The sequence below is a fragment of the Scyliorhinus torazame genome, chromosome 29 (genome assembly GCF_047496885.1).
Source record: "Scyliorhinus torazame isolate Kashiwa2021f chromosome 29, sScyTor2.1, whole genome shotgun sequence".
In the NCBI taxonomy this organism is placed as follows: domain Eukaryota; kingdom Metazoa; phylum Chordata; class Chondrichthyes; order Carcharhiniformes; family Scyliorhinidae; genus Scyliorhinus; species Scyliorhinus torazame.
Window position 1 is genome coordinate 26,775,281 of NC_092735.1, and position 27,828 is coordinate 26,803,108.

Here is a 27,828-nt window from a genome sequence, read left to right on the forward strand (position 1 = left end):
TCCTATGTTCGCAAGATATTTAATCAATACTTTCCACCTCCTCATCCTTGACTCTTAACAATGTATGGTGGGACTTCCGGGTGCAGCGATGACCAGCTAAGTCGCACGTTTCGGCAGCTCCTGGTGGAACGGACTTTTGGGCTCTTAATAGGAGCCCCAACGGCAATTATAACGGCTAAAACACTGTGCGGTAAACCAGAAGGGAATCCCCCCTGGACACGGATGGAAAAAGGAGAGGAAAGTGGCCGGATTGCGGTGGATCCTCTAGAGCAGCGGCAAGGAAGGCAAGCACAAAGCAAGATGGCGTCGGAAGGTGGCAGTTTAATATGGGGCCCTGAACAACAAGAGTTCCTGCGGCGCTGCGTGGAAGAACTTAAAAAGGAGATGAAGAAGGAGCTGTTGGCCCCGATATTACAGGTGATTGAAGGGCTAAAGGAGGAGCAAAAGACCCAGGAGCAGGAGCTTCGGGTCGTGAAGGCAAAGGCTACTGAGAATGAGGACGAAATACAGGGCCCGGTGGTGAAGAAAGAGATGCACGAGGCACAACACAAAAGGTGTGTGGAAAGGCTGGAGGTGCTGGAGAATAATGAGAGGAGGAAGAATTTAAGGATTCTTGGTCTTCCCGAAGGTGCAGAAGGGGCGGACGTCGGGGCATATGTGAGCACGATGCTTCACTCGTTAATGGGATTGGAGGCCCCGACGGGCCCCCCGTTGGAGGTGGAGGGAGCTTATCGAGTTATGGCGCGAAGACCGAGGGCTGGAGAAATTCCTCGAGCCATAGTGGTGAGATTTCTCCGATTATAAGGACAGAGAGATGGTCCTCAGATGGGCAAAGAAAACCCGGAGCAGTAGGTGGGAGAACGCGGTGATCCGCGTATATCAAGATTGGAGTGCGGAGGTGGCGAAAAGGAGGGCAAGCTTTAATCGGGCCAAGGCGGTGCTGCACAAAAGGAAGGTTAAATTTGGAATGCTGCAGCCGGCAAGACTGTGGGTCACACATCAAGGGAAACACCACTACTTTGAAACGGCAGAAGAGGCGTGGACATTTATTGTCGAGGAGAAACTGGAATAAGCGGGCTAGAAAAAGAACGTTTGGGACAAAGTGGTGGGGTGATTACGTGGGGTGAAGGGGGGGGGAAAGGGGGAAGAGGTGATTTCCCAAGTTGTTAATCCTGTGACCCTGTAACATTTCTCTCTTCCCCATGTCGTGGGGGAGGGGGGATGAGGAGCTGGGGGCGCCGGCCATTGGGGGCGGGGCCAAATGGGAAACGCGGGCTTTGTTCCCGCGCTATGGTAATCATGGCGGGAACAGGGTAGCAGGAAGGAGGGGGCCTCGCACAGTGGGGGCCGAGGTCACGGGGGGAAGCCGAGGTCGGCCAGAGTTTGCTGACTTCTGTGAGCAACCTGGGGGGTGCAATTACGCTAGAGAAGGATCTGGCGGGGGGGAGGGGGTTAACTGGGTTGCTGCTGCTGGGGAGAAGGGGGAGCTGGTATGGGGTGGGGTGGTCGGGGCGGGAGGGCGCCGTTGGGGGGAGATATGGCTACGTGGGAACCGGGTGAGGAGCTGGATTGAAAAAGGAGATGTCTAATCGACAAGGGGGGGGGTGGGTAAAGAGCCCCCCAACCCGGCTGATCACGTGGAATGTGAGAGGGCTGAACGGGCCGATTAAGAGGGCACGGGTACTCGCACACCTAAAGAAACTTAAGGCAGATGTGGTTATGCTACAGGAGACGCATCTGAAACTGATAGACCAGGTCAGACTACGCAAAGGATGGGTGGGGCAGGTGTTTCATTCGGGGCTAGACGCAAGAAATAGGGGGGGTGGCTATATTAGTGGGGAAGCGGATAATGTTTGAGGCAAAGACCATAGTGGCGGATAGTGGGGGCAGATACGTGATGGTGAGTGGCAGATTGCAAGGGGAGGCGGTGGTTTTAGTGAACGTATATGCCCCGAACTGGGATGATGCCAATTTTATGAGGCGTATGTTGGGACGCATCCCGGACCTAGAGGCGGGAAAGTTGGTAATGGGTGGAGATTTTAATACGGTGCTGGACCCAGGGCTGGACAGATCGAGGTCCAGGACTGGAAGGAGGCCGGCTGCAGCTAGGGTGCTCAAGGACTTTATGGAGCAGATGGGAGGAGTAGACCCCTGGAGATTTAGTAGACCTAGGAGTAAGGAGTTTTCGTTTTTCTCCTATGTCCACAAAGTTTATTCACGGATAGACTTTTTTGTTTTGGGAAGGGCACTGATCCCGAAGGTGACGGGACGGAGTACACGGCTATAGCTATCTCGGACCACGCTCCACATTGGGTGGACCTGGAGATAGGGGAGGAAACAGAACAGCACCCACCCTGGAGAATGGACATGGGATTATTGGCAGATGAGGGGGTGTGTTTAAGGGTGAGGGGGTGTATTGAAAGGTACTTGGAACTCAATGACAATGGGGAGGTTCAGGTGGGAGTGGTCTGGGAGGCGTTGAAGGCAGTGGTTAGAGGGGAGCTGATATCTATTAGGGCACATAAAGGAAAGCAGGAGGGTAGGGAAAGGGAGCGGTTGTTGAAAGAACTTTTGAGGGTGGACAGACAATATGCGGAGGCACCGGAGGAGGGATTGTACAGGGAAAGGCAAAGGCTACATGTAGAATTTGACTTGTTGACTACGGGCACTGCAGAGGCACAATGGAGGAAGGCACAGGGTGTACAGTACGAATATGGGGAGAAGGCGAGCAGGTTGCTGGCCCACCAACTGAGGAAAAGGGGAGCAGCGAGGGAGATAGGGGGGGTGAGAGATGAGGAGGGAGAGATGGAGCGGGGAGCGGAGAGAGTGAATGGAGTGTTCAAGGCATTTTATGAAAGATTATATGAAGCTCAGCCCCCGGAAGGGAAGGAGAGAATGATGTGCTTTCTGGATCAGCTGTAATTTCCTAAGGTGGAGGAGCAGGAGAGGGCGGGACTGGGAGCACCGATTGAGACGGAGGAAGTAGTGAAAGGGATTGGGAGCATGCAGGCGAGGAAGGCCCCGGGACCAGACGGATTCCCAGTGGAATTTTATAGGAAATATTTGGACTTGCTGGCCCCGCTACTGATGAGAACCTTTAATGAGGCTAGGGAAAGGGGGCAGCTGCCCCCGTCTATGTCAGAGGCAACGATATCGCTGCTCCTAAAGAAGGAAAAAGACCCGCTGCAGTGCGGGTCCTATAGGCCCATTTCCCTCCTGAATGTGGATGCTAAGATTCTGGCCAAGGTAATGGCAACGAGGATAGAGGATTGTGTCCCGGTGGTGGTTCATGAGGACCAAACTGGGTTTGTGAAGGGGAGAGAGCTGAACACGAATATACGGAGGCTGCTAGGGGTAATGATGATGCCCCCATCAGAGGGGGAAGCGGAGATAGTGGTGGCGATGGATGCCGAGAAAGCATTTGATAGAGTGGAGTGGGATTATTTGTGGGAGGTGCTGAGGAGATTTGGCTTTGGAGATGGGTATATCAGATGGGTACAGTTGCTGTATAGGGCCCCGATGGCGAGCGTGGTCACGAATGGACGGGGGTCCGATTATTTTCGGCTCCATAGAGGGACGAGGCAGGGATGTCCTCTGTCCCCGTTATTGTTTGCACTTGCGATTGAGCCCCTGGCCATAGCATTGAGGGGTTCCAGGAAGTGGAGGGGAGTACTCGGGAGGAGAAGAACACCGGGTATCTCTGTATGCGGATGATTTGTTGTATGTGGCGGACCCGGCGGAGGGGATGCCAGAGATAATGCGGATACTTGGGGAGTTTGGGGTTTTTCAGGGTATAAATTGAACATGGGGAAAAGTGAATTGTTTGTGGTGCATCCAGGGGAGCAGAGCAGGGAAATAGAGGATTTACCGTTGAGGAAGGTAACAAGGGACTTCCGGTACTTGGGGATCCAGATAGCCAAGAATTGGGGTACATTACACAGGCTTAATTTAACAAGATTGGTGGAACAGATGGAGGAGGACTTTAAGAGATGGGACATGGTGTCCCTGTCACTGGCAGGTAGGGTGCAGGTGGTTAAAATGGTGGTCCTCCCGAGATTCCTTTTTGTGTTTCAGTGCCTCCCGGTAGTGGTCACGAAGGCTTTTTTTCAAGAGAATTGAGAAGAGCATTATGAGTTTTGCGTGGGCCGAGAAGACCCCGAGAGTGAGGAGGGGACAGGGGGGGGTTGGCACTACCGAGTCTAAACGACTATTACTGGGCCGCCAATGTTTCAATGGTGTGTAAGTGGATGGGAGAAGGGGAGGGAGCGGCGTGGAAGAGATTGGAGAGGGCGTCCTGCAGGGGGACTAGCCTACAAGCAATGGTGACGGCACCGTTGCCGTTCTCACCGAAGAAATACACCACAAGCCCGGTGGTGGAGGCTACATTGAAAATTTGAGGGCAGTGGAGACGGCATAGGGGAAAGACGGGAGCCTCGGTGCGGTCCCCGATAAGAAATAACCATAGGTTTGTTCCGGGGAGAATGGATGGGGGATTTGGAACATGGCAAAGAGCTGGGGTAGTACAATTGAGAGATCTGTTCGTAGATGGGGCGTTTGCGAGTCTGGGAGCGCTGATGGAAAAATATGGGTTGCCCCAAGGGAATGCATTTCGGTATATGCAACTGAGGGCTTTCGCGAGGCATCAGGTGAGGGAATTCCCGCAGCTCCCGACGCAGGAGGTGCAGGATAGAGTGATCTCAGAGACATGGGTGGGGGATGGTAAGGTTTTTGACATATATAGGGAAATGAGGGACGAGGGGGAGATCATGGTAGATGAGCTGAAAGGGAAATGGGAAGAAGAGCTGGGGGAGGAGATTGAGGAGGGGCTGTGGGCCGACGCCCTACGTAGGGTAAACTCATCGTCCTCGTGTGCCAGGCTAAGCCTGATACAATTTAAGGTGTTACACAGGGCGCATATGACTGGAGCACGGCTCAGTAAATTTTTGGGGGTAGAGGATAGGTGTGGGAGATGCTCGAGAAGCCCAGCGAATCACACCCACATGTTCTGGTCATGCCCGGCACTACAGGGGTTCTGGGTGGGGGTGGCAAAGGTGCTTTCGAAGGTGGTGGAGGTCCAGGTCGAACCAAGCTGGGGGTTGGCTATATTCGGGGTTGCAGAAGAGCCGGGAGTGCAGGAGGCGAGAGAGGCTGATGTTTTGGACTTTGCGTCCCTAGTTGCCCGGCGCAGGATATTGCTTACGTGGAAGGAAGCCAAACCCCCGGGCGTGGAGACCTGGATATCCGACATGGCAGGGTTTATAAAGTTAGAACGGATCAAGTTCGTATTAAGGGGTTTGGCTCAAGGGTTCACCAGGCGGTGGCAACCGTTCGTCGACTACCTCACAGAAAGATAGAGGGAATGGAAAAGAAGAAGACAACAGCAGCAGCCCGGGGGGGGGGGGGAGGGGGGAGGGGGGGGGGGGGAGGGGGGGGGGGAGAGGAACCGGACGGACACTCAGGGATGTCATTGTGTATGAATAGACACTTGTTATAAGTAATGTATATTGGATTGTTGGATTGTATCTTTGGAGAGTAACTATTTTTGACAAGGCAGTTGCCACTCAGTTTTGTTTTTGTTTATATATTATTTATTTATTTGTTTAAAACTGGTCACGGGTATTTATATTGCTTTGTTGTTGTTCAAAAGAAAAACTATGTACTGGTATGTTTGGCCACAAAATTTTGAATAAAATAGATATTTAAAAAAAAAAAAACAATGTATGGTGGCACCGTGGTTAGCACTGCTGCCTCACAACACTGGGGAACTGGGTTCAATTCTGGCCTTGGGCAACTATCTGTGTGGAGTTTTCTTTTATAAATTTAGAGTACCCAATTATTTTTTTTCCAATTAAGGGGCAATTTAGTGTGGGCAATCCACCTACCCTGCACATCTTTGGGTTGTAGGGGTGAGACCAACGCAGACACAGGGAGAATGTGCAAACTCCACACAGACAGTGACCCGGATCCGGGATCGAACCCGGGTCCTCAGCGCCGTAGGCAGCAGTGCTAACCACTTTACAGTTTCTCCCCGTGTCTGTGTGGGTTTCCTCTGGGGGTTCCGGTTTCCTCCCACAGTCCAAAGATGTGCAGGTTTGGTTACAGGGATAGGGTGGGTGGAGTGGACCTGGGTAGGGCGCTCTTTCAGCGGGTCGGTGCAGACTCGATGGGCCGAATGACCTCCTGCACTGTAGGGATTCTATGAATTAATGTAACATCAACAGCTTGGAGGGAATGTTGACTGCAGTGTGTGCTATTTACCGGCTGCACTGCAGTAATGGTGCCGGTATCAATTAAACCTGTAATCCTCAACTATAAGGGCAACAGTGGTTGGGAACACCAACACCTGCAAGATTTTACTCCGAGCTTTCTCCAAGTCACAGACACACCATGCTGACCTGGAAATATACTACTGTTCCCCTAATGGTCTTGGAATATTGCAGCCAACATCATTTCAGCGTGCAGACCGCAGTAGTTCAAGAAGGTAGTGGCTGGCTCATCACTTCTCGAGGCACTTCAGCACGGGCAATAAATGCTGACCTCGCCGGTGATGCCCACACCCTGAAAATGAATGAAAAGGAAAAGGTGCACACTGAGCATTGCCTTTGCTAACTGTGTAGTCTCTCTTTAATTTTTTTCCGTCTCATGCAGGTGACTTTGGCGCAGATTGAGGTCGACGTCGCCTGGACGGACTTCATCAGCCACCCCACCGAAGGCGAGTGGCAGAAAATCCCTCCGCTTCGAGTGCTGAGCTTCGACATAGAGTGTGCTGGCAGGAAGGGTATGTTTAATAAAATCTGCAACCTAATATTTGCTTTTTGTTTTACAAATCTCAATTAAATTCTTTTGAGTGAGTGGGATCAGCATGGTGTATTTTTCTCCAGGTCCCTATACTTCACTGACACACAGGTCAGTGGAGGAAAACAGACCAGTAGATGTTTATTTTCCCCTTGTACTTTTGCGGACACCTCGCTGTAGCCATTCTCTGTGTGCGCACATGACTGTGCATACTGGCAAGCTCAGTGTATCTTGAGAGAAATCGCAGGCACTCTGAATCATATCCTCCCCCTGACGTTCACGAAGATGTGGTCTGCAGCACAGGTGAGAAAGGGAACCCTGGCTCATTTCCCATTCCCAGCCTTCCCAGCTCCAGTGGCATTGTGACCAATCGCATACCCCGACCCGTTGTCATCGACTTGACAGACAGAGATCCACCCGTCCAACCCTCAGACTTGAGGGTTGAACCTGAGTGAATCTGATTTGTATGTCTTGCTACTTTTGAATGAATAGTTGAGTGAGGGCAAGAAACACCGGGACCCTGTAAGGCTGTGTACCTTTCTTTTTTTTCTCTTGAAAATTTAGAGTACCCAATTCATTTTTGCAATTAAGGGCCAATTTAGCGTGGCCAATCCACCTACCCTGCACATGTTTTGGGTTGTGGGGGCGAAACCCATGCAAACACGGGGAGAATGTGCAAACTCCACATGGGGACACAGTCCCTGATACATCACAGGATAATGTCTGCGACCACTGAACAATAACGTTTTATTTTTGGACTCCGAGAATCAAAGGAATGCAGGGATATGGCAGGGTGGTGGTGAGGTTGATGTTTAGCCATGGCCTGAATAGCGGAGCAGGCCTGAGGGGACGCCTGCACTTCTGCCCCTGCTAAATATGCTCTTAGAATGCAGATCTACATCACAGCATTCCCCGTCACTGTGAAATCTACATCACAGCATTCCCCGTCACTGTGAAATCTACGATGTGGAAATGCCGGCGTTGGACTGGGGTGAGCACAGTAAGAAGTCTTACAACACCAGGTTAAAGTCCAACAGGTTTGTTTTGATGTGACTAGCTTTCGGAGCGCTGCTCCTTCCTCATGTGAATGAGGAGGTATGTTCCAGAAACATATATATAGACAAATTCAAAGAAGCCAGACAATGCTTGGAATGTGAGCATTAGCAGGTGATTAAATCTTTACAGATCCAGAGATGGGGTAACCCCAGGTTAAAGAGGTGTGAATTGTGTCAAGCCAGGACAGTTGGTAGGATTTTGCAGGCCAGATGGTGGGGGATGAATGTAATGTGACATGAATCCCAGGTCCCGGTTGAGGCCGCACTCGTGTGTGCAGAACCTGCCTATAAGTTTCTGTTCGGCGATTCTGCGTTGTCACGCATCCTGAAGGCTGCCTTAGAGAACGCTTACCCGGAGATCAGAGGCTGAATGCCCTTGATTGCTGAAGTGTTCCCCGACTGGAAGGGAACATTCCTGCCTGGTGATTGTTGCGCGATGTCCGTTCATTCGTTGTCGCAGCGTCTACATGGTCTCGCCAATGTACCACGCTTCGGGACATCCTTTCCTGCAGCGTATGAGGTAGACAACGTTGGCCGAGTCGCACAAATATGTACCGCGTACCTGGTGGGTGGTGTTCTCACGTGTAATGGGTATCCATGTCAATGATCTGGCACGTCTTGCAGAGATTGCCATGGCTGGGTTGTATGGTGTCGTGGTCACTAGGGGCTGGTTTAGCACACTGGGCTAAATCGCTGGCTTTTAAAGCAGACCAAGGCAGGCCAGCAGCACTATTCAATTCCCGTACCAGCCTCCCCGAACAGGTGCCGGAATGTGGCGACTAGGGGCTTTTCACAGTAACTTCATTGAAGCCTACTTGTGACAATAAGCGATTTTCATTTTCATTTTCTGAAGGCTGGGTAGCTTGCTGCAAACAATGGTTTGTTTGAGGTTGCGCGGTTGTTTGAAGGCAAGTAGTGCGGGTGTGGGGATGACCTTGGCAAGATGTTCATCTTCATCGATGACGTGTTGAAGGCTGTGAAGATGATGTCGTAGTTTCTCTGAGGAGGTCGGTGCGGTTTTTTGCTGTGGCGCGTTGGAACTGTCGATCGATGAGTCGAGCGCCATATCCCGTTCATACGAGGGCATCTTTCAACGTCTGTAGATGTCTGTTACGCTCCTTCTCGTCTGAGCAGATCCTGTGTATACGGAGAGCTTGTCCATAGGGGATGGCTTCTTTAATGTGTTTAGGGTGGAAGCTAGAGTAGTGGAGCATCGTGAGGTTATCCGAGGGTTTGCGGTAAAGCGAAGTGCTGAGGTGACCGTCCTTGATGGAGACGAGTGTGTCCAAGAATGCAACTGATTTTGGAGAGTAGTCCATAGTGAGTCTGATGGTTGGATGGAACTTATTGATGCCATCGTGTAGTCGTTTTAGTGATTCTTCGCCGTGTGTCCAAAGGAAAAAAATGTCATCGATGTATCTGGTGTATAACGTCGGTTGAAGGTCCTGTGCGGTGAGTAGGTCTTGTTCAAACTTGTGCATGAAGATGTTGGCGTATTGGGGTGCACATTTGGTCCCCATGGCTGTTCCATGCGTCTGGATGAAGAACTTGTTGTCGAAGGTGAAGTCGTTGTGATCCAGAATGAAGCGGATGAGTTGCAGAATTGCGTCTGGAGATTGGCTTTGTCGGTGTTGAGTACTGAGGCTGTTGCAGCAATGCCGTCGTCATGGGGGATGCTGGTATAGAGTGCCGAGACGTCCATTGTGACGAGGAATGTTCCTGGTTCAACTGGTCCATGGGTGCTGAGTTTCTGTAGGAAGTCCGTCGTGTCGCGACAGAAGCTGGGCGTACCTTGTACGATGGGTTTCAAGATGCCCTCGATGTAGCCAGAGAGGTACTCACACAGGGTCCCATTGCCTGAAACGATAGGATGGTCTGGTGTGTTGGCTTTGTGTATTTTCGGGAGGCAGTAGAGATCTCCAATGCGGGGAGTATGTGGGATGAGAGCACGATGGGTGCTCTGAAGATCTGGATCTAAGGTCTTGATCAGTCTGTTAAGTTGGCGGATGTGTTCCTTGGTCGGATCTGCGGGTAACTGTCAGTAGTGTTCTTGGTTGTTCAGTTGTCGGCATACTTTGCAGTAGTCCGTTCTGTTCAGTATGACAGTGGCCCCTCCTTTGTCTGCTGGTTTGATGACGATGTTGCGGTTGGTCTTGAGAGTGCGGATGGCATTGCGTTGTGCTTTCCCGGAGCGGAGAAACTACGACATCTTCTTCACAGCCTTCAACACGTCATCGATGAAGATGAACATCTTGCCAAGGTCATCCCCACACCCCCACTACTTGCCTTCAAACAACCGCGCAACCTCAAACAAACCATTGTTTGCAGTAAACTATCCAGCCTTCAGAACAGTGACCACGACACCACACAATCCTGCCATGGCAATCTCTGCAAGACGTGCCAGATCATCGACATGGATACCACCATTACACGTGAGAACACCACCCACCAGGTACGCGGTACATACTCGTGCGACTCGGCCAACGTTGTCTACCTCATACGCTGCAGGAAAGGATGTCCCGAAGCGTGGTACATTGGCGAGACCATGCAGACGCAGCGACAACGAATGAATGGACATCGCGTGACAATCACCAGGCAGGAATGTTCCCTTCCAGTCGGGGAACACTTCAGCAGTCAAGGGCATTCAGCCTCTGATCTCCGGGTAAGCGTTCTCCAAGGCGGCCTTCAGGACGCGCGACAACGCAGAATCGCCGACCAGAAACTTATAGCCAAGTTCCGCACACATGAGTGTGGCCTCAACCGGGACCTGGGATTCATGTCGCATTACATTCACCCCCCACCATCTGGCCTGCAAAATCCTACCAACTGTCCTGGCTTGACACAATTCACACCTCTTTAACCTGGGGTTACCCCATCTCTGGATCTGTAAAGATTTAATCACCTGCTAATGCTCGTATTCCAAGCATTGTCTGGCATCTTTGAATCTGTCTATATATGTTTCTGCAACATACCTCTTCATTCACCTGAGGAAGGAGCAGCGCTCCGAAAGCTAGTGACATCAAAACAAACCTGTTGGACTTCAACCTGGTGTTGTAAGACTTCTTACTGTGAAATCTACATCACAGCATTCCCCGTCACTGTGAAATCTACATCACAGCATTCCCCGTCACTGTGAAATCTACATCACAGCATTCCCCGTCACTGTGAAATCTACATCACTGCATTCCCCGTCACTGTGAAATCTACATCACATCATTCCCCGTCACTGTGAAATCTACATCACTGCATTCCCCGTCACTGTGAAATCTACATCACTGCATTCCCCGTCACTGTGAAATCTACATCACAGCATTCCCCGTCACTGTGAAATCTACATCACTGCATTCCCCGTCACTGTGAAATCTACATCACTGCATTCCCCGTCACTGTGAAATCTACATCACAGCATTCCCCGTCACTGTGAAATCTACATCACAGCATTCCCCGTCACTGTGAAATCTACATCACATCATTCCCCGTCACTGTGAAATCTACATCACAGCATTCCCCGTCACTGTGAAATCTACGATGTGGAGATGCCGGCATTGGACTGGGGTGAGCACAGTAAGAAGTCTTACAACACCAGGTTAAGGTCCAACAGGTTTGTTTTGATGTGAATTTGTCTATATATGTTTCTGCAACATACCTCTTCATTCACCTGAAGAAGGAGCAGCGCTCCGAAAGCTAGTGACATCAAAACAAACCTGTTGGACTTTAACCTGGTGTTGTAAGACTTCTTACTGTGAAATCTACATCACAGCATTCCCCGTCACTGTGAAATCTACATGACAGCATTCCCCGTCACTGTGAAATCTACATCACTGCATTCCCCGTCACTGTGAAATCTACATCACTGCATTCCCCGTCACTGTGAAATCTACATCACTGCATTCCCCGTCACTATGAAATCTACATCACAGCATTCCCCGTCACTGTGAAATCTACATCACTGCATTCCACGTCACTGTGAAATCTACATCACAGCATTCCCCGTCACTGTGAAATCTACACCACAGCATTCCCCGTCACTGTGAAATCTACATCACTGCATTCCCCGTCACTGTGAAATCTACATCACTGCATTCCCCATCACTGTGAAATCTACATCACAGCATTCCCCGTCACTGTGAAATCTACATCACAGCATTCCCCGTCACTGTGAAATCTACATCACAGCATTCCCCGTCACTGTGAAATCTACATCACAGCATTCCCTGTCACTCTGAAATCTACATCACAGCATTCCCCGTCACTGTGAAATCTACACCACAGCATTCCCCGTCACTGTGAAATCTACATCACTGCATTCCCCGTCACTGTGAAATCTACATCACTGCATTCCCCATCACTGTGAAATCTACATCACAGCATTCCCCGTCACTGTGAAATCTACATCACAGCATTCCCCGTCACTGTGAAATCTACATCACAGCATTCCCCGTCACTGTGAAATCTACATCACAGCATTCCCCGTCACTCTGAAATCTACATCACAGCATTCCCCGTCACTCTGAAATCTACATCACAGCATTCCCCATCACTGTGAAATCTACATCACAGCATTCCCAGTCACTGTGAAATCTACATCACAGCATTCCCAGTCACTCTGAAATCTACATCACAGCATTCCCCGTCACTGTGAAATCTACATCACAGCATTCCCCGTCACTGAAATCTACATCACAACATTCCCCGTCACTGTGAAATCTACATCACAGCATTCCCCGTCACTGTGAAATCCACATCACATCATTCCCCGTCACTGTGAAATCTACATCACAACATTCCCCGTCACTGTGAAATCTACATCACTGCATTCCTCATCACTGTGAAATCTACATCACTGCATTCCCTGTCACTGTGAAATCTACATCACAACATTCCCCGTCACTGTGAAATCTACATGACAGCATTCCCCGTCACTCTGAAATCTACATCTCGGCACTCTCAGTCACTGTGAAATCTATATCACAGCATTCTCTTTTTAAAAATAAATTTAGTATACCCAATTATTTATTTTTCCAGTTAAGGGGCAATTTAGCGTAGCCAATTGACCTACCCTGCACATCTTTTTGGGTTGTGGGGGGTGAGACCCACGCAGGCACGGGGAGAATGTGCAAACTCCACACGGATCGCGACCCGGGGCCGAGATTGAACTCGGGTCCACAACATTCTCTTTTTTAAAAAAAAATATTTTATTGAAAATTTTTGGTCAACCGTCACAGTACATTGTGTATCCTTCACACAATAATATAACAGTATAAATAACAATGACCTGTTTTATAAACAAAGAATAAATAATATATAACAAAAACTTAATCCGTTCCAGCTTTATAAACCCTGCCATGTCATTTATCCAGGTCTCCACCCCCGGGGGCTTGGCTTCCTTCCACATCAACAGTATCCTGCGCCGGGCTACTAGGGACGCAAAGGCCAAAACATTGGCCTCTCTCGCCTCCTGCACTCCCGGCTCTTGTGCAACCCCAAATATAGCCAACCCCCAGCTTGGTTCGACCTGGACCCCCACTACTTTTGAAAGCACCTTTGTCACCCCCACCCAGAACCCCTGTAGTGCCGGACATGACCAGAACATGTGGGTGTGATTCGCTGGGCTTCTCGAGCATCTCGCACACCTATCCTCTACCCCAAAGAATTTACTGAGCCGTGCTCCAGTCATATGCGCCCTGTGTAACACCTTAAATTGAATCAGGCTTAGTCTGGCACACGAGGACAATGAGTTTACCCTACTTAGGGCATCCGCCCACAGCCCCTCCTCAATCTCCTCCCCCAGCTCTTCTTCCCATTTCCCTTTCAGCTCATCTACCATAATCTCCCCCTCGTCCCTCATTTCCCTATATATATCTGACACCTTACCGCCCCCCACCCATGTCTTTGAGATTACTCTGTCCTGCACCTCATGCGTCGGGAGCTGCGGGAATTCCCTCACCTGCGGGAATTCCCTCACCTGCTGCCTTGCAACAGCCCTCAGTTGCATATATCGGAATGCATTCCCTTGGGGCAACCCATATTTCTCGGTCAGCGCTCCCAGACTTGCAAACTTCCCATCTACAAACCGATCTTGCAGTTGCGTTACTCCTGCTCTTTGCCATATTCCAAATCCTCCATCCATTCTCCCCGGGGCAAACCTGTGGTTATTTCTTATCGGGGACCCCACCAAGGCTCCCGTCTTTCCCCCTATGCCGTCTCCACTGTCCCCAAATTTTCAAAGTCGCCACCACCACCGGGCTTGTGGTGTATTTCTTCGGTGAGAATGGCAATGGGGCCGTCACCATAGCTTGTAGGCTAGTCCCCCTACAGGACGCCGTCTCCAATCTCTTCCACGCCGCTCCCTCCTCTTCTCCCATCCACTTACTCATCATTGAGATATTGGCGGCCCAGTAGTACTCACTCAGGCTCGGTAGTGCCAGCCCCCCCTATCCCTACTACGCTGTAAGAATCCCTTCCTCACTCTCGGGGTCTTCCCGGCCCACACAAAACTCATGATACTCTTTTCGATCCTTTTGAAAAAAGCCTTCGTGATCACCACCGGGAGGCACTGAAACACAGAGGAATCTCGGGAGGACTACCATTTTAACCGCCTGCACCCTCCCTGCCAGTGACAGGGATACCATGTCCCATCTCTTGAAGTCCTCCTCCATTTGTTCCACCAATCGCGTTAAATTTGACCTATGCAATGTACCCCAATTCTTAGCTATCTGGATCCCCAAGTAACGAAAGTCCCTTGTTACCTTCCTCAGCAGAAAGTCCTCTATTTCTCTGCTCTGCTCCCCTGGATGCACCACAAACAACTCACTTTTCCCCATGTTCAGTTTATATCCTGAGAATTCTCCAAACTCCCGAAGTGTCCGCGTTATCTCTGGCATCCCCTCCGCCGGGTCCGCTACATATAACAACAAATCATCCGCATACAGAGATACCCGGTGTTCTTCCCCTCCTCTAAGTACTCCCCTCCACTTCTTGGAACCCCTCAATGCTATTGCCAGGGGCTCAATCGCCAGTGCAAACAGTAATGGGGACAGAGGGCATCCCTGCCTTGTCCCTCTATGGAGCCGAAAGTATGCAGATCCCCGTCCATTCGTGACCACACTCGCCACTGGGGCCCTATACAACAGCTGCACCCATCCAACATGCTCATCTCCAAAACCAAATCTCCTCAGCACCTCCCACAAATAATCCCACTCCACTCTATCAAATGCTTTCTCGGCATCCATCGCCACCACTATCTCCGTTTCCCCCTCTGGTGGGGGCATCATCATTACCCCTAGCAGCCTCCGTATATTCGTATTCAGCTGTCTCCCCTTCACAAACCCGGTTTGGTCCTCATGGACCACCCTCGGGACACAATCCTCTATCCTCATTGCCATTACCTTGGCCAGAATCTTAGCGTCTACATTTAGGAGGGAAATAGGTCTATAGGACCTGCATTGCAGCGGGTCCTTTTCCTTCTTTAGGAGAAGCGATATCGTTGCCTCGGACATAGTCGGGGGCAGCTGTCCCCTTTCCTTTGCCTCATTAAAGATCCTCATCAGTAGCGGGGCGAGCAAGTCCACATATTTCCTGTAAAATTCAACTGGGAATCCTTCCGGTCCCGGAGCCTTCCCCGCCTGCATGCTCCTAATTCCTTTCACTACTTCCTCTATTTCAATCTGTGCTCCCAGTCCCACCCTTTCCTGCTCCTCCACCTTGGGGAAATTCCAGCCGGTCCATAAAGCCCATCATTCCCTCCCTCCCATCCGGGGGTTGAGCTTCGTATAATTTTTTATAAAATGTCTTGAACACTCCATTCACTCTCTCCGCTCCCCGCTCCATCTCTCCTTCCTCATCCCTCACTCCCCCTATTTCCCTCGCTGCTCCCCTCTTCCTCAATTGGTGGGCCAGCAACCTGCTCGCCTTCTCCCCATATTCGTACTGTACACCCTGTGCCTTCCTCCACTGTGCCTCTGCAGTACCCGTTGTCAGCAAGTCAAATTCTACGTGTAGCCTTTGCCTTTCCCTGTACAGTCCCTCCTCCGGTGCCTCCGCATATTGCCTGTCCACCCTCCGAAGTTCTTGCAGCAACCGCTCCCGTTCCCTACTCTCCTGCTTTCCTTTATGTGCCCTTATTGATGGTCCACAACATTCTCAATGTGAAATCTACATCACAGCATTCCCCGTCACTGGGGATTGCTACATCGCTGCTTTATGTTCCCTCGCCTGAGCCATATATTCAGATGATTAGATCCTTTTTGTAAATAAATTTAGAGCACCATATTTTCCTTTTTTCCCAATTAAGGGGCAATTTAGCATGGCCAATCCACCTATCCTGCACAACTTTGAGTTGTGGGGGTGAGACCCACGCAGATAGGGGGAGAATGTACAACCTCCACAGGTAGTGACCCGGGATCGAATCCGGGTTCCTCGACGCTGTGAGGCTTCAGTGCTAACCACTGCGCCACCGTGCCGCCCTAGATGATTTGATCCTAAGAGAAATTTTAATGACCACTTGAGAATGTTTGCTTGATCACTTCCCTGTTCCTTTTTGTGGATGTAATATCACTGCGACAGTTAATAGTTATTTTTGGCTCCGGTTGTCTCTCTTTGAATTGTTGCTTTTCTTTTCCTGAAGGTATTTTTCCAGAGGCTGACAAGGACCCTGTGATACAGATTGCCAACATGATGCTGCGACAGGGCGAAAAGGACCCCTTCATCCGTAATGTCTTCACCCTTCGATCTTGTGCTAGAATCGTGGGCTCACAGGTCCTGTGCTTTGAGAAGGAGAATGAGCTGCTTAAGGTATTTGCACTGGGGTGGAAGGTGATGGGGGATATGTGCATGTGCAACGTCAGCACTGGATCTTTGGAGATTTTTATCCAGATGCCACAGACGTATGATAAATCTTACTCTGCCCAAGGTATAGTTTCCCATTCTGAGGATGAAATTGCTGCTTTGCTCAAACTGTTATCGCTGAAGTCGAAAAATGACTCTCATTGCTGTGCATCCAACGACTCATCGATTACATTAAAAACCTTTTTTAACCCACTCCCGGGCCTTAACTTTGACCAAACCACGATTTCAAAGGCATCAGCCAAGTTGTATCGTGTCCTAGTAGCCATTCTATGTGAGTTATCGTTCAGCCTTTTGACTCTACAGGAACACATTACATCCTCATGTAATTTCCAGCAGATGTCACTGCTTGCAGTGTGTATTTCTAGCTATATTTTCTCTGAAAGAAATAGAATGGCGCTTGTTTTTATCTGTACGTCCGAAAGGGATTCACTGCCAGGTAGTGCAGCAATTGTTGTAATAAAGAAAATGAGATTGAGATAATGATCAGATAATCTGTTTTGGTGAAGTTGGTTGAGGGTAAATGTTGGCTGGGCTTGGAGATACCTCCCCTGCTTGAATACTGCCAGGGCATCTTTTATGTCCACCTGAGCGATAGAGGGGGGTTGCTCGGTTTAACCTGTTATCTACAAAGAGGAACCTCCGCCCTTCCTCAAGCACAGCAGGGGTCTGTCCACCTGAATTCTGAGCTCAAGTCGCTGGAGTGAGACTTGACCCTGCGAAGTGTGGTCTTGCACAAGAGGGAGCTGTGGCAGCTGACAATCAAAAGAGCAGAGACCGATTATGGCTAACTCGGCACTTGCGTTGAGCCTGGCCATTTGTGGGTTTAGCACTGAGCCTTGTGATGCCTTCACCCTCCAAGCTTTGAGATGGTGGTGGGGTGGGTTGGCGAAGGGAGAGGGTTTACATCTTTTGCCCTTTGCAAGTTTGGTGCTATCCTGCAGAATGGGTTATGCACTTGAATCCTTCTTGATAACGACGTATCATTTTTAAAAATGTACTGATGTATAACTAATTAATTCCCTCTCCCCACACACCCCCTCACCTCAGAAAAGGACAGGTTTTAACGGTGTGCTTTCTTGAACGAAGAGGTAAATTTATGTAAAACCTTTAAAAAGAATTTTTTGCGGTTTTGTATTTCGGACCTCTCCACTTTTAGATCTAACCAGCCAGTATGATGATCAGTCATAATTACATGGCGGGGGAGGCTGTTCCATGCTTCGCTGAGTGTTCACAACCTCACCCTTGGCACTTTTGTTCCATTCAGGGGAGGGGGATGGGGGATCTAGCCTGTTTCTTTGGTCAGTATATTTTTGTTCTTATGACTTTTTCTTCTTGCTTCAGAACGTATGATAGTTTAGCAGTTGCAGCTTTAGACCACGACGCAGAGAAACGTAAATTCAAATCTCTGCGTGGCAAGCAGTGAATTCGAAGTCAGTAAATCTGGTCATTTGCGGTCCCGTCACCGGAAGTTTAAAAAAAAACAAAAAATGGCCGTGAAAGTTGTTGGATTGTTTGGTAACCCTTTTCAAGGAAGAGAATCGACCATCTCTGCCGGCTCTCACCTACAAATGATGTCCGTACTCCACAGTCAAGCCCTGAAGTGGCCTAGCATACAACTTGGTAACTCATGGGCAATATATGCTTTGACCCATGTCCTGGTATAAATATCACAAAATGGAGAACCATTGCTTTCTATTGTCGGTATCAATCCCAGCAACATTTCCTGACATCTCCCAGTAATAGTTTATGCAGTTTCTCACCATCACACAAAACCCGTATTGATTCAGCAGACAAAGGCAAGATAACGCGCTCATTGGCTTTTGAGTGGAAGTGAGAACTCGTTTTGAGGTCTCGCTAAGAATAAGTTTAGTTTACACACTTTCCCTCCTCTTCTTTATTGTAGAAAATAAATTTTTGACAAAGGATTGTTTGAATGAATGATCAGCTTTTGATCTGCTGCAGAACTGCGTAGAGCCCTGTGTCACCTGGTTTCAGTCCAGAATGGGGATGGGGTTCTGGGAATAAAGATCAGCTAAGCTGCCTTCTTCTGCCGCTTGCATGAAGTTGCTCTATATGAATGCTAGGTTAAAGGGCCATAGGTCTATAGCTACAACTACTATACTACCATGTGGGTGAGGAAGGGTCACTTTCAATGTTCTTCTTGGCTTCTGTTCAGACTCTAGGCGAGCTACCGATGGAACAAACTCCTAGTGGTGATGTTTGACTTAGCAGGCCTGGACTCTTCTATAGAAAAGAGAAGGCTGAGGGTGACCTTATGGGCGGCACAGTGGTTAGCAATACTGCCTCACAGCGCCAGGGACCCGGGTTCAATTTTGGCCTTGGGTGACTTTCTCCCCCTGTCTGCGTGTGTTTCCTCCGGGTTTCCTCCCAAAGTCCAAACGTATGCAAGTTAGGCGGATTGGCCATATTAAATTGCTCCTTAGTGTTCAAAGAAGTGCAGGTTAGGTGGGGTTAATGGGATAGGGCGGGGGAGTGGGCTGATTAATAATTAAGGAATTAATAAGGGGATCAGGGGTTATGAGGAGAAGGTAGGAGAATGGGGATGAGAAAAATATCAGCCATGATTGAATGGCGGAGGAGGCTCAGTGGGCTCCTATGACTAATGATCTCATGGTTTAAGGAGGGTGCTTTTTTTGAGGACCGGTGCAGACTTCATGGGATGAATGCCCTCCTTCAGCACAGTAGAGGTTCTATGATTCTATGACCTGATGAAGCTTTTTAAAATTGTGAAGGAGTTTGATAAGATCTAGTGTCATGTGAGAGTACCTTTAAGAAATGGTTGTTTATAAATGGGTGTGTATATAAATAGCTGTAGTGAGGTATCTTTAAGAAATGGGTGTTTATTACTGCAGTGATGTCCGAGGGGGTGGAGCTGGGCTGTCTGTCAGCTTTTTACTTTCGTTTTAGGCTGTTTGCTGCAGGCCGTGTTTTTGTTTCATTTTCAGAGCTGGATAGCTGCAGTCACAGCCAGAAGGTGTATTAGAGTCTCTCTCTGTAATCTAAAGAATGTAAATCGACCCTTTGGTGATTTAAAACTAATAACTGCTCTCAGTAGTGACTTTAACCTGATGTGCTTCTGTTAAAAGATTTTTTAAGTCTTATGGATGTTAAAAGGAAAGTAAGAATTACTTAGTGTTGTATTCTTTGGGGGTTGTACTTGAATTGATGGTTGCTAAGATGTTCACTGCATGTTTTAAAATGGTTAACTTGAGTTCATAGAATAAACATTGTTTTGCTTTAAAAAATACTTTTCCATTTCTGCTGTACCACACCTGTAGAGTGGGCCGTGTGCTCCCCGTACCACAATCTATTAAAAGTTGTGGGTCAGGTGAATTCCATGATACAATTTGGGGTTCTCTAAACCCTGTCCCATATCACTACACAGAGAAAATATCTGACGGATTTCAAGACGAGGGACTATAAATGTAAGATGGTCACAAAAACAAAATCAGTAGAAACCCATTTACCCACAGAGTGATGAGAATGTGGAACCTGCTGCCATGTGGTGGTTGAGGTAAATAGCATTGACGCATTTAAGGGGAAGCTGGATAAAGGGAGAAAGGAATAGTAGTTTATGCTGATAGGGTGAGATGAAGTAGGATGGGGGGAGCCTCACGTGGACCAGTTGGCATCGTTTCTGTGCTGTAAAATGTGATGTAAAATTTTGTGTTCCATCATTCGATAACCAGATGGGTAGTTTCGCTGTCAAGTCACTCTGGCATTACTGTACAATACCATGCTTGAGTGAGTTTGATTTACTTTCTCTTTTCTGTGGGGCTCCGACAGGACCACTTCCCACTCCTCAGTAGACAGATGAGCTGCAGTGTGTAAGTCGGGCTGTTCAGTGACCCTGCTGTCTGTTGCTTCTCTCCGACCTTCATGTTGATTGAAAACTCTTGTTGAAAAGTCCTGCCCCACGTGCTAACACAAAATAGCTCTGTACTCTTGAAATGACTTTCAGTATTGCCAGTCTCATCAGTGATAACGCCCAGATGTGTATCCGGTGCCTTTCGTTATTTGAGATGATGGCTTTAAATAGAGGGCATGCTGTGATCTTAAACACAAATTACTCAGATGCCTGAACATCTTTGAGATGAATATCACATTTATCCCCCAGCCTGGATCTTTCCAGAGTGGGGCAATAAACTGATGTTCTAAAATATTCTAGGATGAAAAGGGGCCGCAAAAATGATTTGACACTCGGCTAGCTCTTGACCTCAGCCTTGCTGTCAGAGGTGGGGCTGTTCAACGCAACTGTCAGTGAACTGTGGTTATTTGCAACAAAAGCAGAACAACAACAACACCCCCCCCAACCCCGGCAAAACCGTTCTGCCATATGATTATATTGAGGCTGATCTGTATCTTAATTCCATTCATCTGCTTTAGTTCCATATCCCTTGACTGACTAAATGAATCTCTGTTCCTGAGTGGTGCTTGAACCATTAAGAGCACACACACATTCCCAGCATATTTTATGTTGATTTACAGTTTGGAATATATGTTATGTATTTACAGGTCGAGTAACCTTTGCCCGAAACCCTCATGACCGATTGCGTTTTGGTGTTCCGATTAGTTTGTGCTTTGGACACTGCATATCGGCCTAGGTCTGCTGGCATTACTATAGCCTAAACTGAGAGCAGATGTAGTCTACAGTAAATAAGATAGCTAGAAAAGTAAGATGTACCACTGAATAATAAATTACAGGGTACATGTAATAAGTTTCTTTTGACATGTTCACCACAAGAATTGCAAGGTAAGCAGTGCAAAGAACCAACCAAACGTCCCACGCGAAAGGTCGATGAGGTTTAGGATGGGTTCGGTTTTTAGATTTACGGATACAGGGTACTTGACCTGGGCGGCACGGCAGCGCAGTGGTTAGCACTCTTGCTTCACAGTGCCAGGGAGTTGGGTTCGATTCCCGGCTTGGGTCACTGTCTGGGTGGAGTCCGCATGCTTTCCCCGTGTCTGCGTGGGTTTCCTCCGGTCTCCTCCCACAAGTCCTGAAAGACGTACTTGTTAAGTGAATTGGACATTCTGAATTCTCCCTCGGGCGCTTGAATGTGGCGACTAGGGGCCTTTCACAGTAACGTCATTGCAGTGTTAATGCAAACCTACATGTGGCAGTAATAACGATTATTATTATTATTACCTGCGTATAAAAGGCTTGTTGGACATTAATATTTTTTTCTCTTTCCAGGCTTGGTCAGAGTTTGTCCGAGTGGCTGATCCCGATATCATTACTGGTTACAACATTCAGAACTTTGACTTGCCATACCTGATCAACCGGGCGCAAACACTCAAGGTAAATATGTCAGCTCAATTATCAGCCACCTTTCTGCTTGTTTAGTAGAGATTTTAAGAGAGCATTTTCCTTAAAAGGTCCTGATTTCACATTACGTCTGGTTTCTTGTCTTTGCAACAACTGTGGTTTCACGACCCAGGGGCTGGATTCTCCGCAGCCCGGCGCCAAAATTGCATTGGCGCGGGGGCGGAGAATCCAATTTCACGCCAAAATTGGGCCCGCCGCCAGTCCGCCGATTCTCCGAGACCCGAGAATCGGCGTGTTCGCGGAGTAGTCTGCGCGGCTGGGGGGGGGGCCATTGCAAGAGGCCCGCCCAGCGAATCTCCGCTTCTGACCGGCCGAGTTCCCGACGTTGTGGTTCTAACCACCTATCGCCGTTCGGGAAACTCACATGGCGGCTGTGGACTCAGTCCGCGGCCTCCCTGGCGGGGGGGGCAGATGGACACCGGGGGGGGGGGGGGGGGGGGGCTTTATAGGCGGCCGGGGGACAGATCAACGGGGTCAGATCTTCGGGCGCGCGGCCGATCGGGGGGGGGGGGCCTACATTTTCCAGCTGCCTCGGCGGTCCAAGTCCGCCATGGCGCTCGGCACGGCCGCTGGAGGCCGCCGCCGTGCGCATGCGTGGACCCAAAACCGGATGTGCGGGGGCCCGTATCCGCAGCTAAAACTGCATGAATCACTCTGGGTCAATGCTAACCCCCTGAAGGTGAGTGAATTGGCTGATCTTTTTAAAAGGAAACTCCAGAGTGAAACGCCACCGTTTTTACGCCGGTGTGGGACCTATCCCATTTTGGGAGAATCCAGCCCTATATTTCTACAATGCGTCCATCCTGGTTAAGGGCAGGTGGATATGGCTCTGTGGACTCTGGCTTCCTGGAGCCTGGCCTAAACATTGAAAGTTGCAGTTGAGGGCAATCGGTGTTTATAGGGGAACTGAGAATCAATTTTGAAACCGTTGCCTTCTCGCGCTGCAAGCCTTTCTCTCTCGCTTAACCGAAAGGGGAGGTGTGAGCCTTTACTGGTGTTTGGTGTGAACTAATCAATAAGAGGTGAGTGAGAGTAACGTGATTTGCCCCTTGATTCTTGAGTTACTAATTGAGCTTGCGACATTGCTCGTAGGTAAATGTAACAATCCTTTCTGTCACTGTTTCGCATTCTAATGTTTTCAAGAAATCAGGCGGGAGGGAAGTGAGTTTAAGTCCTTATGATGTTGGTTCGTCAGTGTTTTTTTTATACCATCCCAGCCCAGTGACACTATAAAAGAATGTCGTAATGAGATGATATAGGGAGAAACAGGAATAGAGAGATATGTTGATGGATGAAGTAGAATGGAAGGAGTGGAATGACGTTTCAGTGCTGTGAATTCGATGTAAAAGAGCGACCCTTCAGGTTTTTTCTGGGTACCGCACAGTGCCGATGGTTGAGAGGGAGGGCAGCCATCTAAACCTCGGTCATTGCAATTCTTAAACAGCTACCAGGAGATGTCAAAACCTTGAAGAGGGTACAAGAAAGATGTTCTAAAACTGTACCAAGGCGGCGATATTGGAGAGGTTGGGATTATTCTCCTTGGAGCAGAGAGGGTTGAGAGGAGATTTGGTTGAGAGGAGATTTGAAAGAGATGTTCAAAATCATGAGGTGTTTTGAAAAGATTAAATAAGGAGAAGTGTTTCTAGTGGTAGAAGGGTACGGTAACGAGAATACACAGATGTAAGATGATTTCCAAAAGAACCGGAGATGAGGCAACATTGTTGGATGCGGCTAGTTGTGAAATGCACCGTCTAGAAGGGTGTTGGAAGCAGATTAAATAGTCACATTCAAAAGAGAGTTGGATAAATAGGTGGGGAAAACAATTGCAAGGTAATGGGGAAAGACCACTCTACAAAAGAGCTGGCACACACGGACTTTGGATTAAATGGTGGTGTTTTGTGTTGCATCACTCGATGATTCCGTGCAGGTCCAGTGATGACTTCAACCCGTTGCCTTTTTAAAAAATAAATTAAGAGTACCCAATTCATTTTTTCCAATTAAGGGGCAATTTAGCGTGGCCAATCCACCTACCCTGTGCATCTTTGGGTTGTCGGGGTGAAACCCACACAAACACAGGGAGAATCTGCAAACTCCACACGGACAGTGACCCAGAGCCGGGATCGAACCTGGGATCTCGGCGCCGTGAAGCAGCAGGGCTAGCCCGCTGTGCCACCGTGCCACCGTGCTGCCCTGCCCGTTGCCTTTTATCTCTTGTTGAGAGATGACTGGACTTTGATTGTATCTCTGTGTCTGTGGTTAGAAATTTAGTTGGTGGGTCAGTGGACAGGTCAGATAGGGGCCAACCGGTAATCTGATAGCACAGCCAAGTAGCTAATTCTGAAGACCGGGGCGGCAGTGAACTTTCTGGTTGTGAAGGACATCACATCCAAGCCCAAAAGTGGCCACCATGATACCAATATCAAAATAGAAAATACTGAAAAATCTCAGCAGGTCTGGCAGCATCTATAGGGAGAGAAAAGATGACCCTTTGTCAACGATAAAAGACATAGAAAGTGGAAGATAAGTGGGAATGAAAGATGAGTCATAGCCTTGATACCGATATCCATGTATAGGAAATTCCACCAGGATTACTGTGAGAAGTAAGACACGTAGGGCAGCACTGCTGCCTCACAGCGCCGAGGTAACGGCTTCGTTCACGGCTATGGGTCACTGTCCGTGTGTTGTTTGCACATTCTCCCCGTGTCTGCGTGGGCTTCACCCACACAACCCAAAAGATGCACAGGGTAGGTGGATTGGCCACGCTAAATTGTCCCTTAATTGGAAAAAGTGAATTGGGTAGTTCTGCACAGCGCATCTGGTGTTTATTCAACCATTCAAACATTTTGTCAAGATTTATCAACTATGGGAGGGAAACAGTGAAAGGCTGAAATATTTTTATTGCACACTAGTTGCGCTCCCCTTACTGTCTTTGAGGTGCCAGTCTGCAATTAGGGGGGAAAAAAATCAATAATACTTACATGATTCAGTAATTTGGGCATTGGTTAAGATCTGACTGACACGGGCAGCACGGTGGCGCAGTGAGTTTGCCCTGCTGCCTCACGGCGCTGAGGTCCCAGGTTCGATCCCGGTTCTGGGTCACTGTCCGTGTGGAGTTTGCACATTCTCCCCGTGTCTGCCTGGGTTTCGCCCCCACAATCCAAAGATGTGTAGGCTAGGTGGATTGGCTGCTCTAAATTGTCCCTTAATTGGAAAAAATTAATTGGGCACTAAAAGGACACAAATGCATCAACACTGTTGTGTTATTTATCCTTGTGATTTACAGTCGCCATCATGTAGCAATCAGAGTAACTCCTATTCTTTTTCAGGTGACGACTTTCCCATTCCTGGGTCGTATCCCCAGCCTTAAATCTGTAATCCGAGATTCCTCGTTTCAGTCTCGACAGATGGGTCGTAGAGAAAATAAAGTGATCAACATCGAGGGAAGAGTGCAGTTTGACCTCCTGCAGGTGTGTAAAGCTATCAAGTGAGTGGATTATACTGTAGGGAGGCACGGCGGCACAGTGGTTAGCACTGCTGCCTCACAGCGCCAGGGATCGGGGTTCGATTCCGGCTTTGGATGACTGTGCGGAGTCTGCACGTTCTTCCTGTGTCTGCATTGGTTTCCTCCGGGTGCTCCGATGTCCTCCCACAGCCCAAAGGTGTTCCAGTTAGGTGGATTAGCCATGATCAATTGCCCTTTGTGTCCAAAGATGTGGAGGTTAGTTGGGGTTACGGGGATAGGACAGAGAAGTTGGCCTAAGTAGGTTGGCCTTTCAGAATGTAGGTGCAGACTCAATGGGCTGAATGGCCTCCTTCTGCACTGTAGCAATTCCATGATTCTAGTAAAGTGGGTTTTTCATCATTTGCTTATTCTCCTGCTGCTGAAGTGCTATATTTAACCTAGATTTTACAGGGAGATCACAAGCATGGTGGATCGGAGAGTGTTGTCTCTGGACTTCTATAAAACATTTGGTGAATGAGATTATTAGCAAGAGTGAGAGAACAAGGAATTCAAGAGATCCATGTGATATTGGTTGATAGTTGGTTGCGAGGTTGGAGACAAGAGTGTTGAGAGATAAAATGTTCTTTGATTGGCAAGATGAAACAGACTATGTCCCCCAGGGATCTGTAGCGTTCCCCCAGCTTTTCACCATATTAACGACTGGCATGAAGGAATGGAGAGTCATAAAGCCAAGTTTGCAGATGATTCTTGGGTTTGAAGGAACAGTAAATTGTGTGGGTTGGAGGAAGTTACAAAGGGACATGGACAGACCAAATGGGGAAGCTGTAGCAGAAGCAGTACAATGTGGGTAGGTGCAAGGTCATCCATTTTGAATCCAAGAAAGAATGTGTTGGGATATTTTCTTAAGGTAAGAAATTGGGAGCCTGGAAAAATAAAGGGATTTGGGTAGCCAAAGGCTAGCGCACTGCTGCCTCAGCACCCAGGGATCGGGTTTGATTCCGGCTTTGGGTGACTGTCTGTGTGGAGTTTACATGTTCTCCCTGTGTCTGCTTGTATTTCCTCCGGGTGCTCCTATTTCTTCCCAGATAATCAAAAGCTCATAGAATGTTGGCCATTATCTCTTAACGAAAAGGGGAGGATTTGATGCTTCAGAGCTTTAACTTGGAACCCATCTGGAGCACCGCATGCAGAATTGAGCAAGAAATAGGCAGAGGGCTACAATGCTGTTTCACCAGCATTATGCCATTGTCGAATCAGGAGGACAAATGGCATGAATTTGGCTTGTATCCCCCTTGAGTTTAGATAATTTGAGCGGTGATCTCATCGCAAAGTTTAAAATGATGATAGATTCAATAGGGTAACTTCAGAGAAACTATTTCTTCTTACTGGAGAATAATCTTCATGAAAAATAAAGCAAGATGATTTAGCAATGCAATTGGGAAGTAATGTTTCACACAAATTAAATTCTGGAACAGACTTGCGAAGCTAAGTGGCCTGAGCATGTTTCCTACCTTTGAGCACAGGATTCATACTGACACTTCAGTGCAGTATTGGCAGTGCCTTCTGCAGTATGGCTGACCAGGAAACTCTCCTGCTCTCGCCACTTGCCGTCGGGTGTACTGGAAGGATTTACAGACTGATCAACAACATGTTTGGCCAGGGTAGGAACTTTCTTTGGCCATCAAATCCTGAAGTGGCACTTGAACCCAGACCTTCGGGACACCACCCACTGAGCCACAAGACCTGCAGACAACATCTATCCCTCGATAAAAATTGCTAAAAGATAAATCAAGTAACTTTAAAAATAAATTTAGAGTACCCAATTATTATTTTTTCAATGAGGGGGCAATTTTAGCATAGCCAATCCACATTTGGGTTGTGGAGGTGAAACCCATGCAGACATGGGGAGAATGTGCAAACTCCACACGGACAATGACGCAGGGCTGGGATTCGAACCCGGATCCTCAGTGCCGTAGTCTCAGTGCTAGCCACCGTGCTGCCCTACAAATCAAGTAACCTGACATTCATCTCCCATAAAACACCAGTAACTACACTTCAAAGCAAGCCGTTTGTTATTTGAGAATTGCTTTCTATCTTTGAAGTAACTTGCATTGCTTTTGTTTTGGTCAGGTATTACTACGCGACTACAAACTGCGATCGTACACGCTCAACGCAGTGAGTTTCCATTTCCTGCAGGAACAGAAAGAAGATGTTCAGCACTCAATCATCTCAGACCTGCAGGTATTGGATAGCTGGACGAATATAATAATCTAATAATAATCTATTAGTGTCGCAAGTAGGCGTACATTAACACTGTG

General features: G+C 48.5%; 1 protein-coding gene across 2 annotated transcripts in view; it reads left to right on the forward strand.

Annotated features, from left to right (window-relative positions):
* LOC140403966 (DNA polymerase delta catalytic subunit-like) overlaps positions 1 to 27,828 on the forward strand; it is a 306,416-nt gene that overhangs the window by 145,567 nt on the left and 133,021 nt on the right. For both annotated transcript variants that reach the window (XM_072492263.1, XM_072492264.1), the window contains exons 17-21: positions 6,649 to 6,778; positions 16,477 to 16,643; positions 21,916 to 22,020; positions 25,374 to 25,514; positions 27,641 to 27,751. In XM_072492263.1, coding sequence (XP_072348364.1) covers positions 6,649 to 6,778; positions 16,477 to 16,643; positions 21,916 to 22,020; positions 25,374 to 25,514; positions 27,641 to 27,751 — 654 coding nt within the window. The remainder of the gene's footprint in view (positions 1 to 6,648; positions 6,779 to 16,476; positions 16,644 to 21,915; positions 22,021 to 25,373; positions 25,515 to 27,640; positions 27,752 to 27,828) is intronic.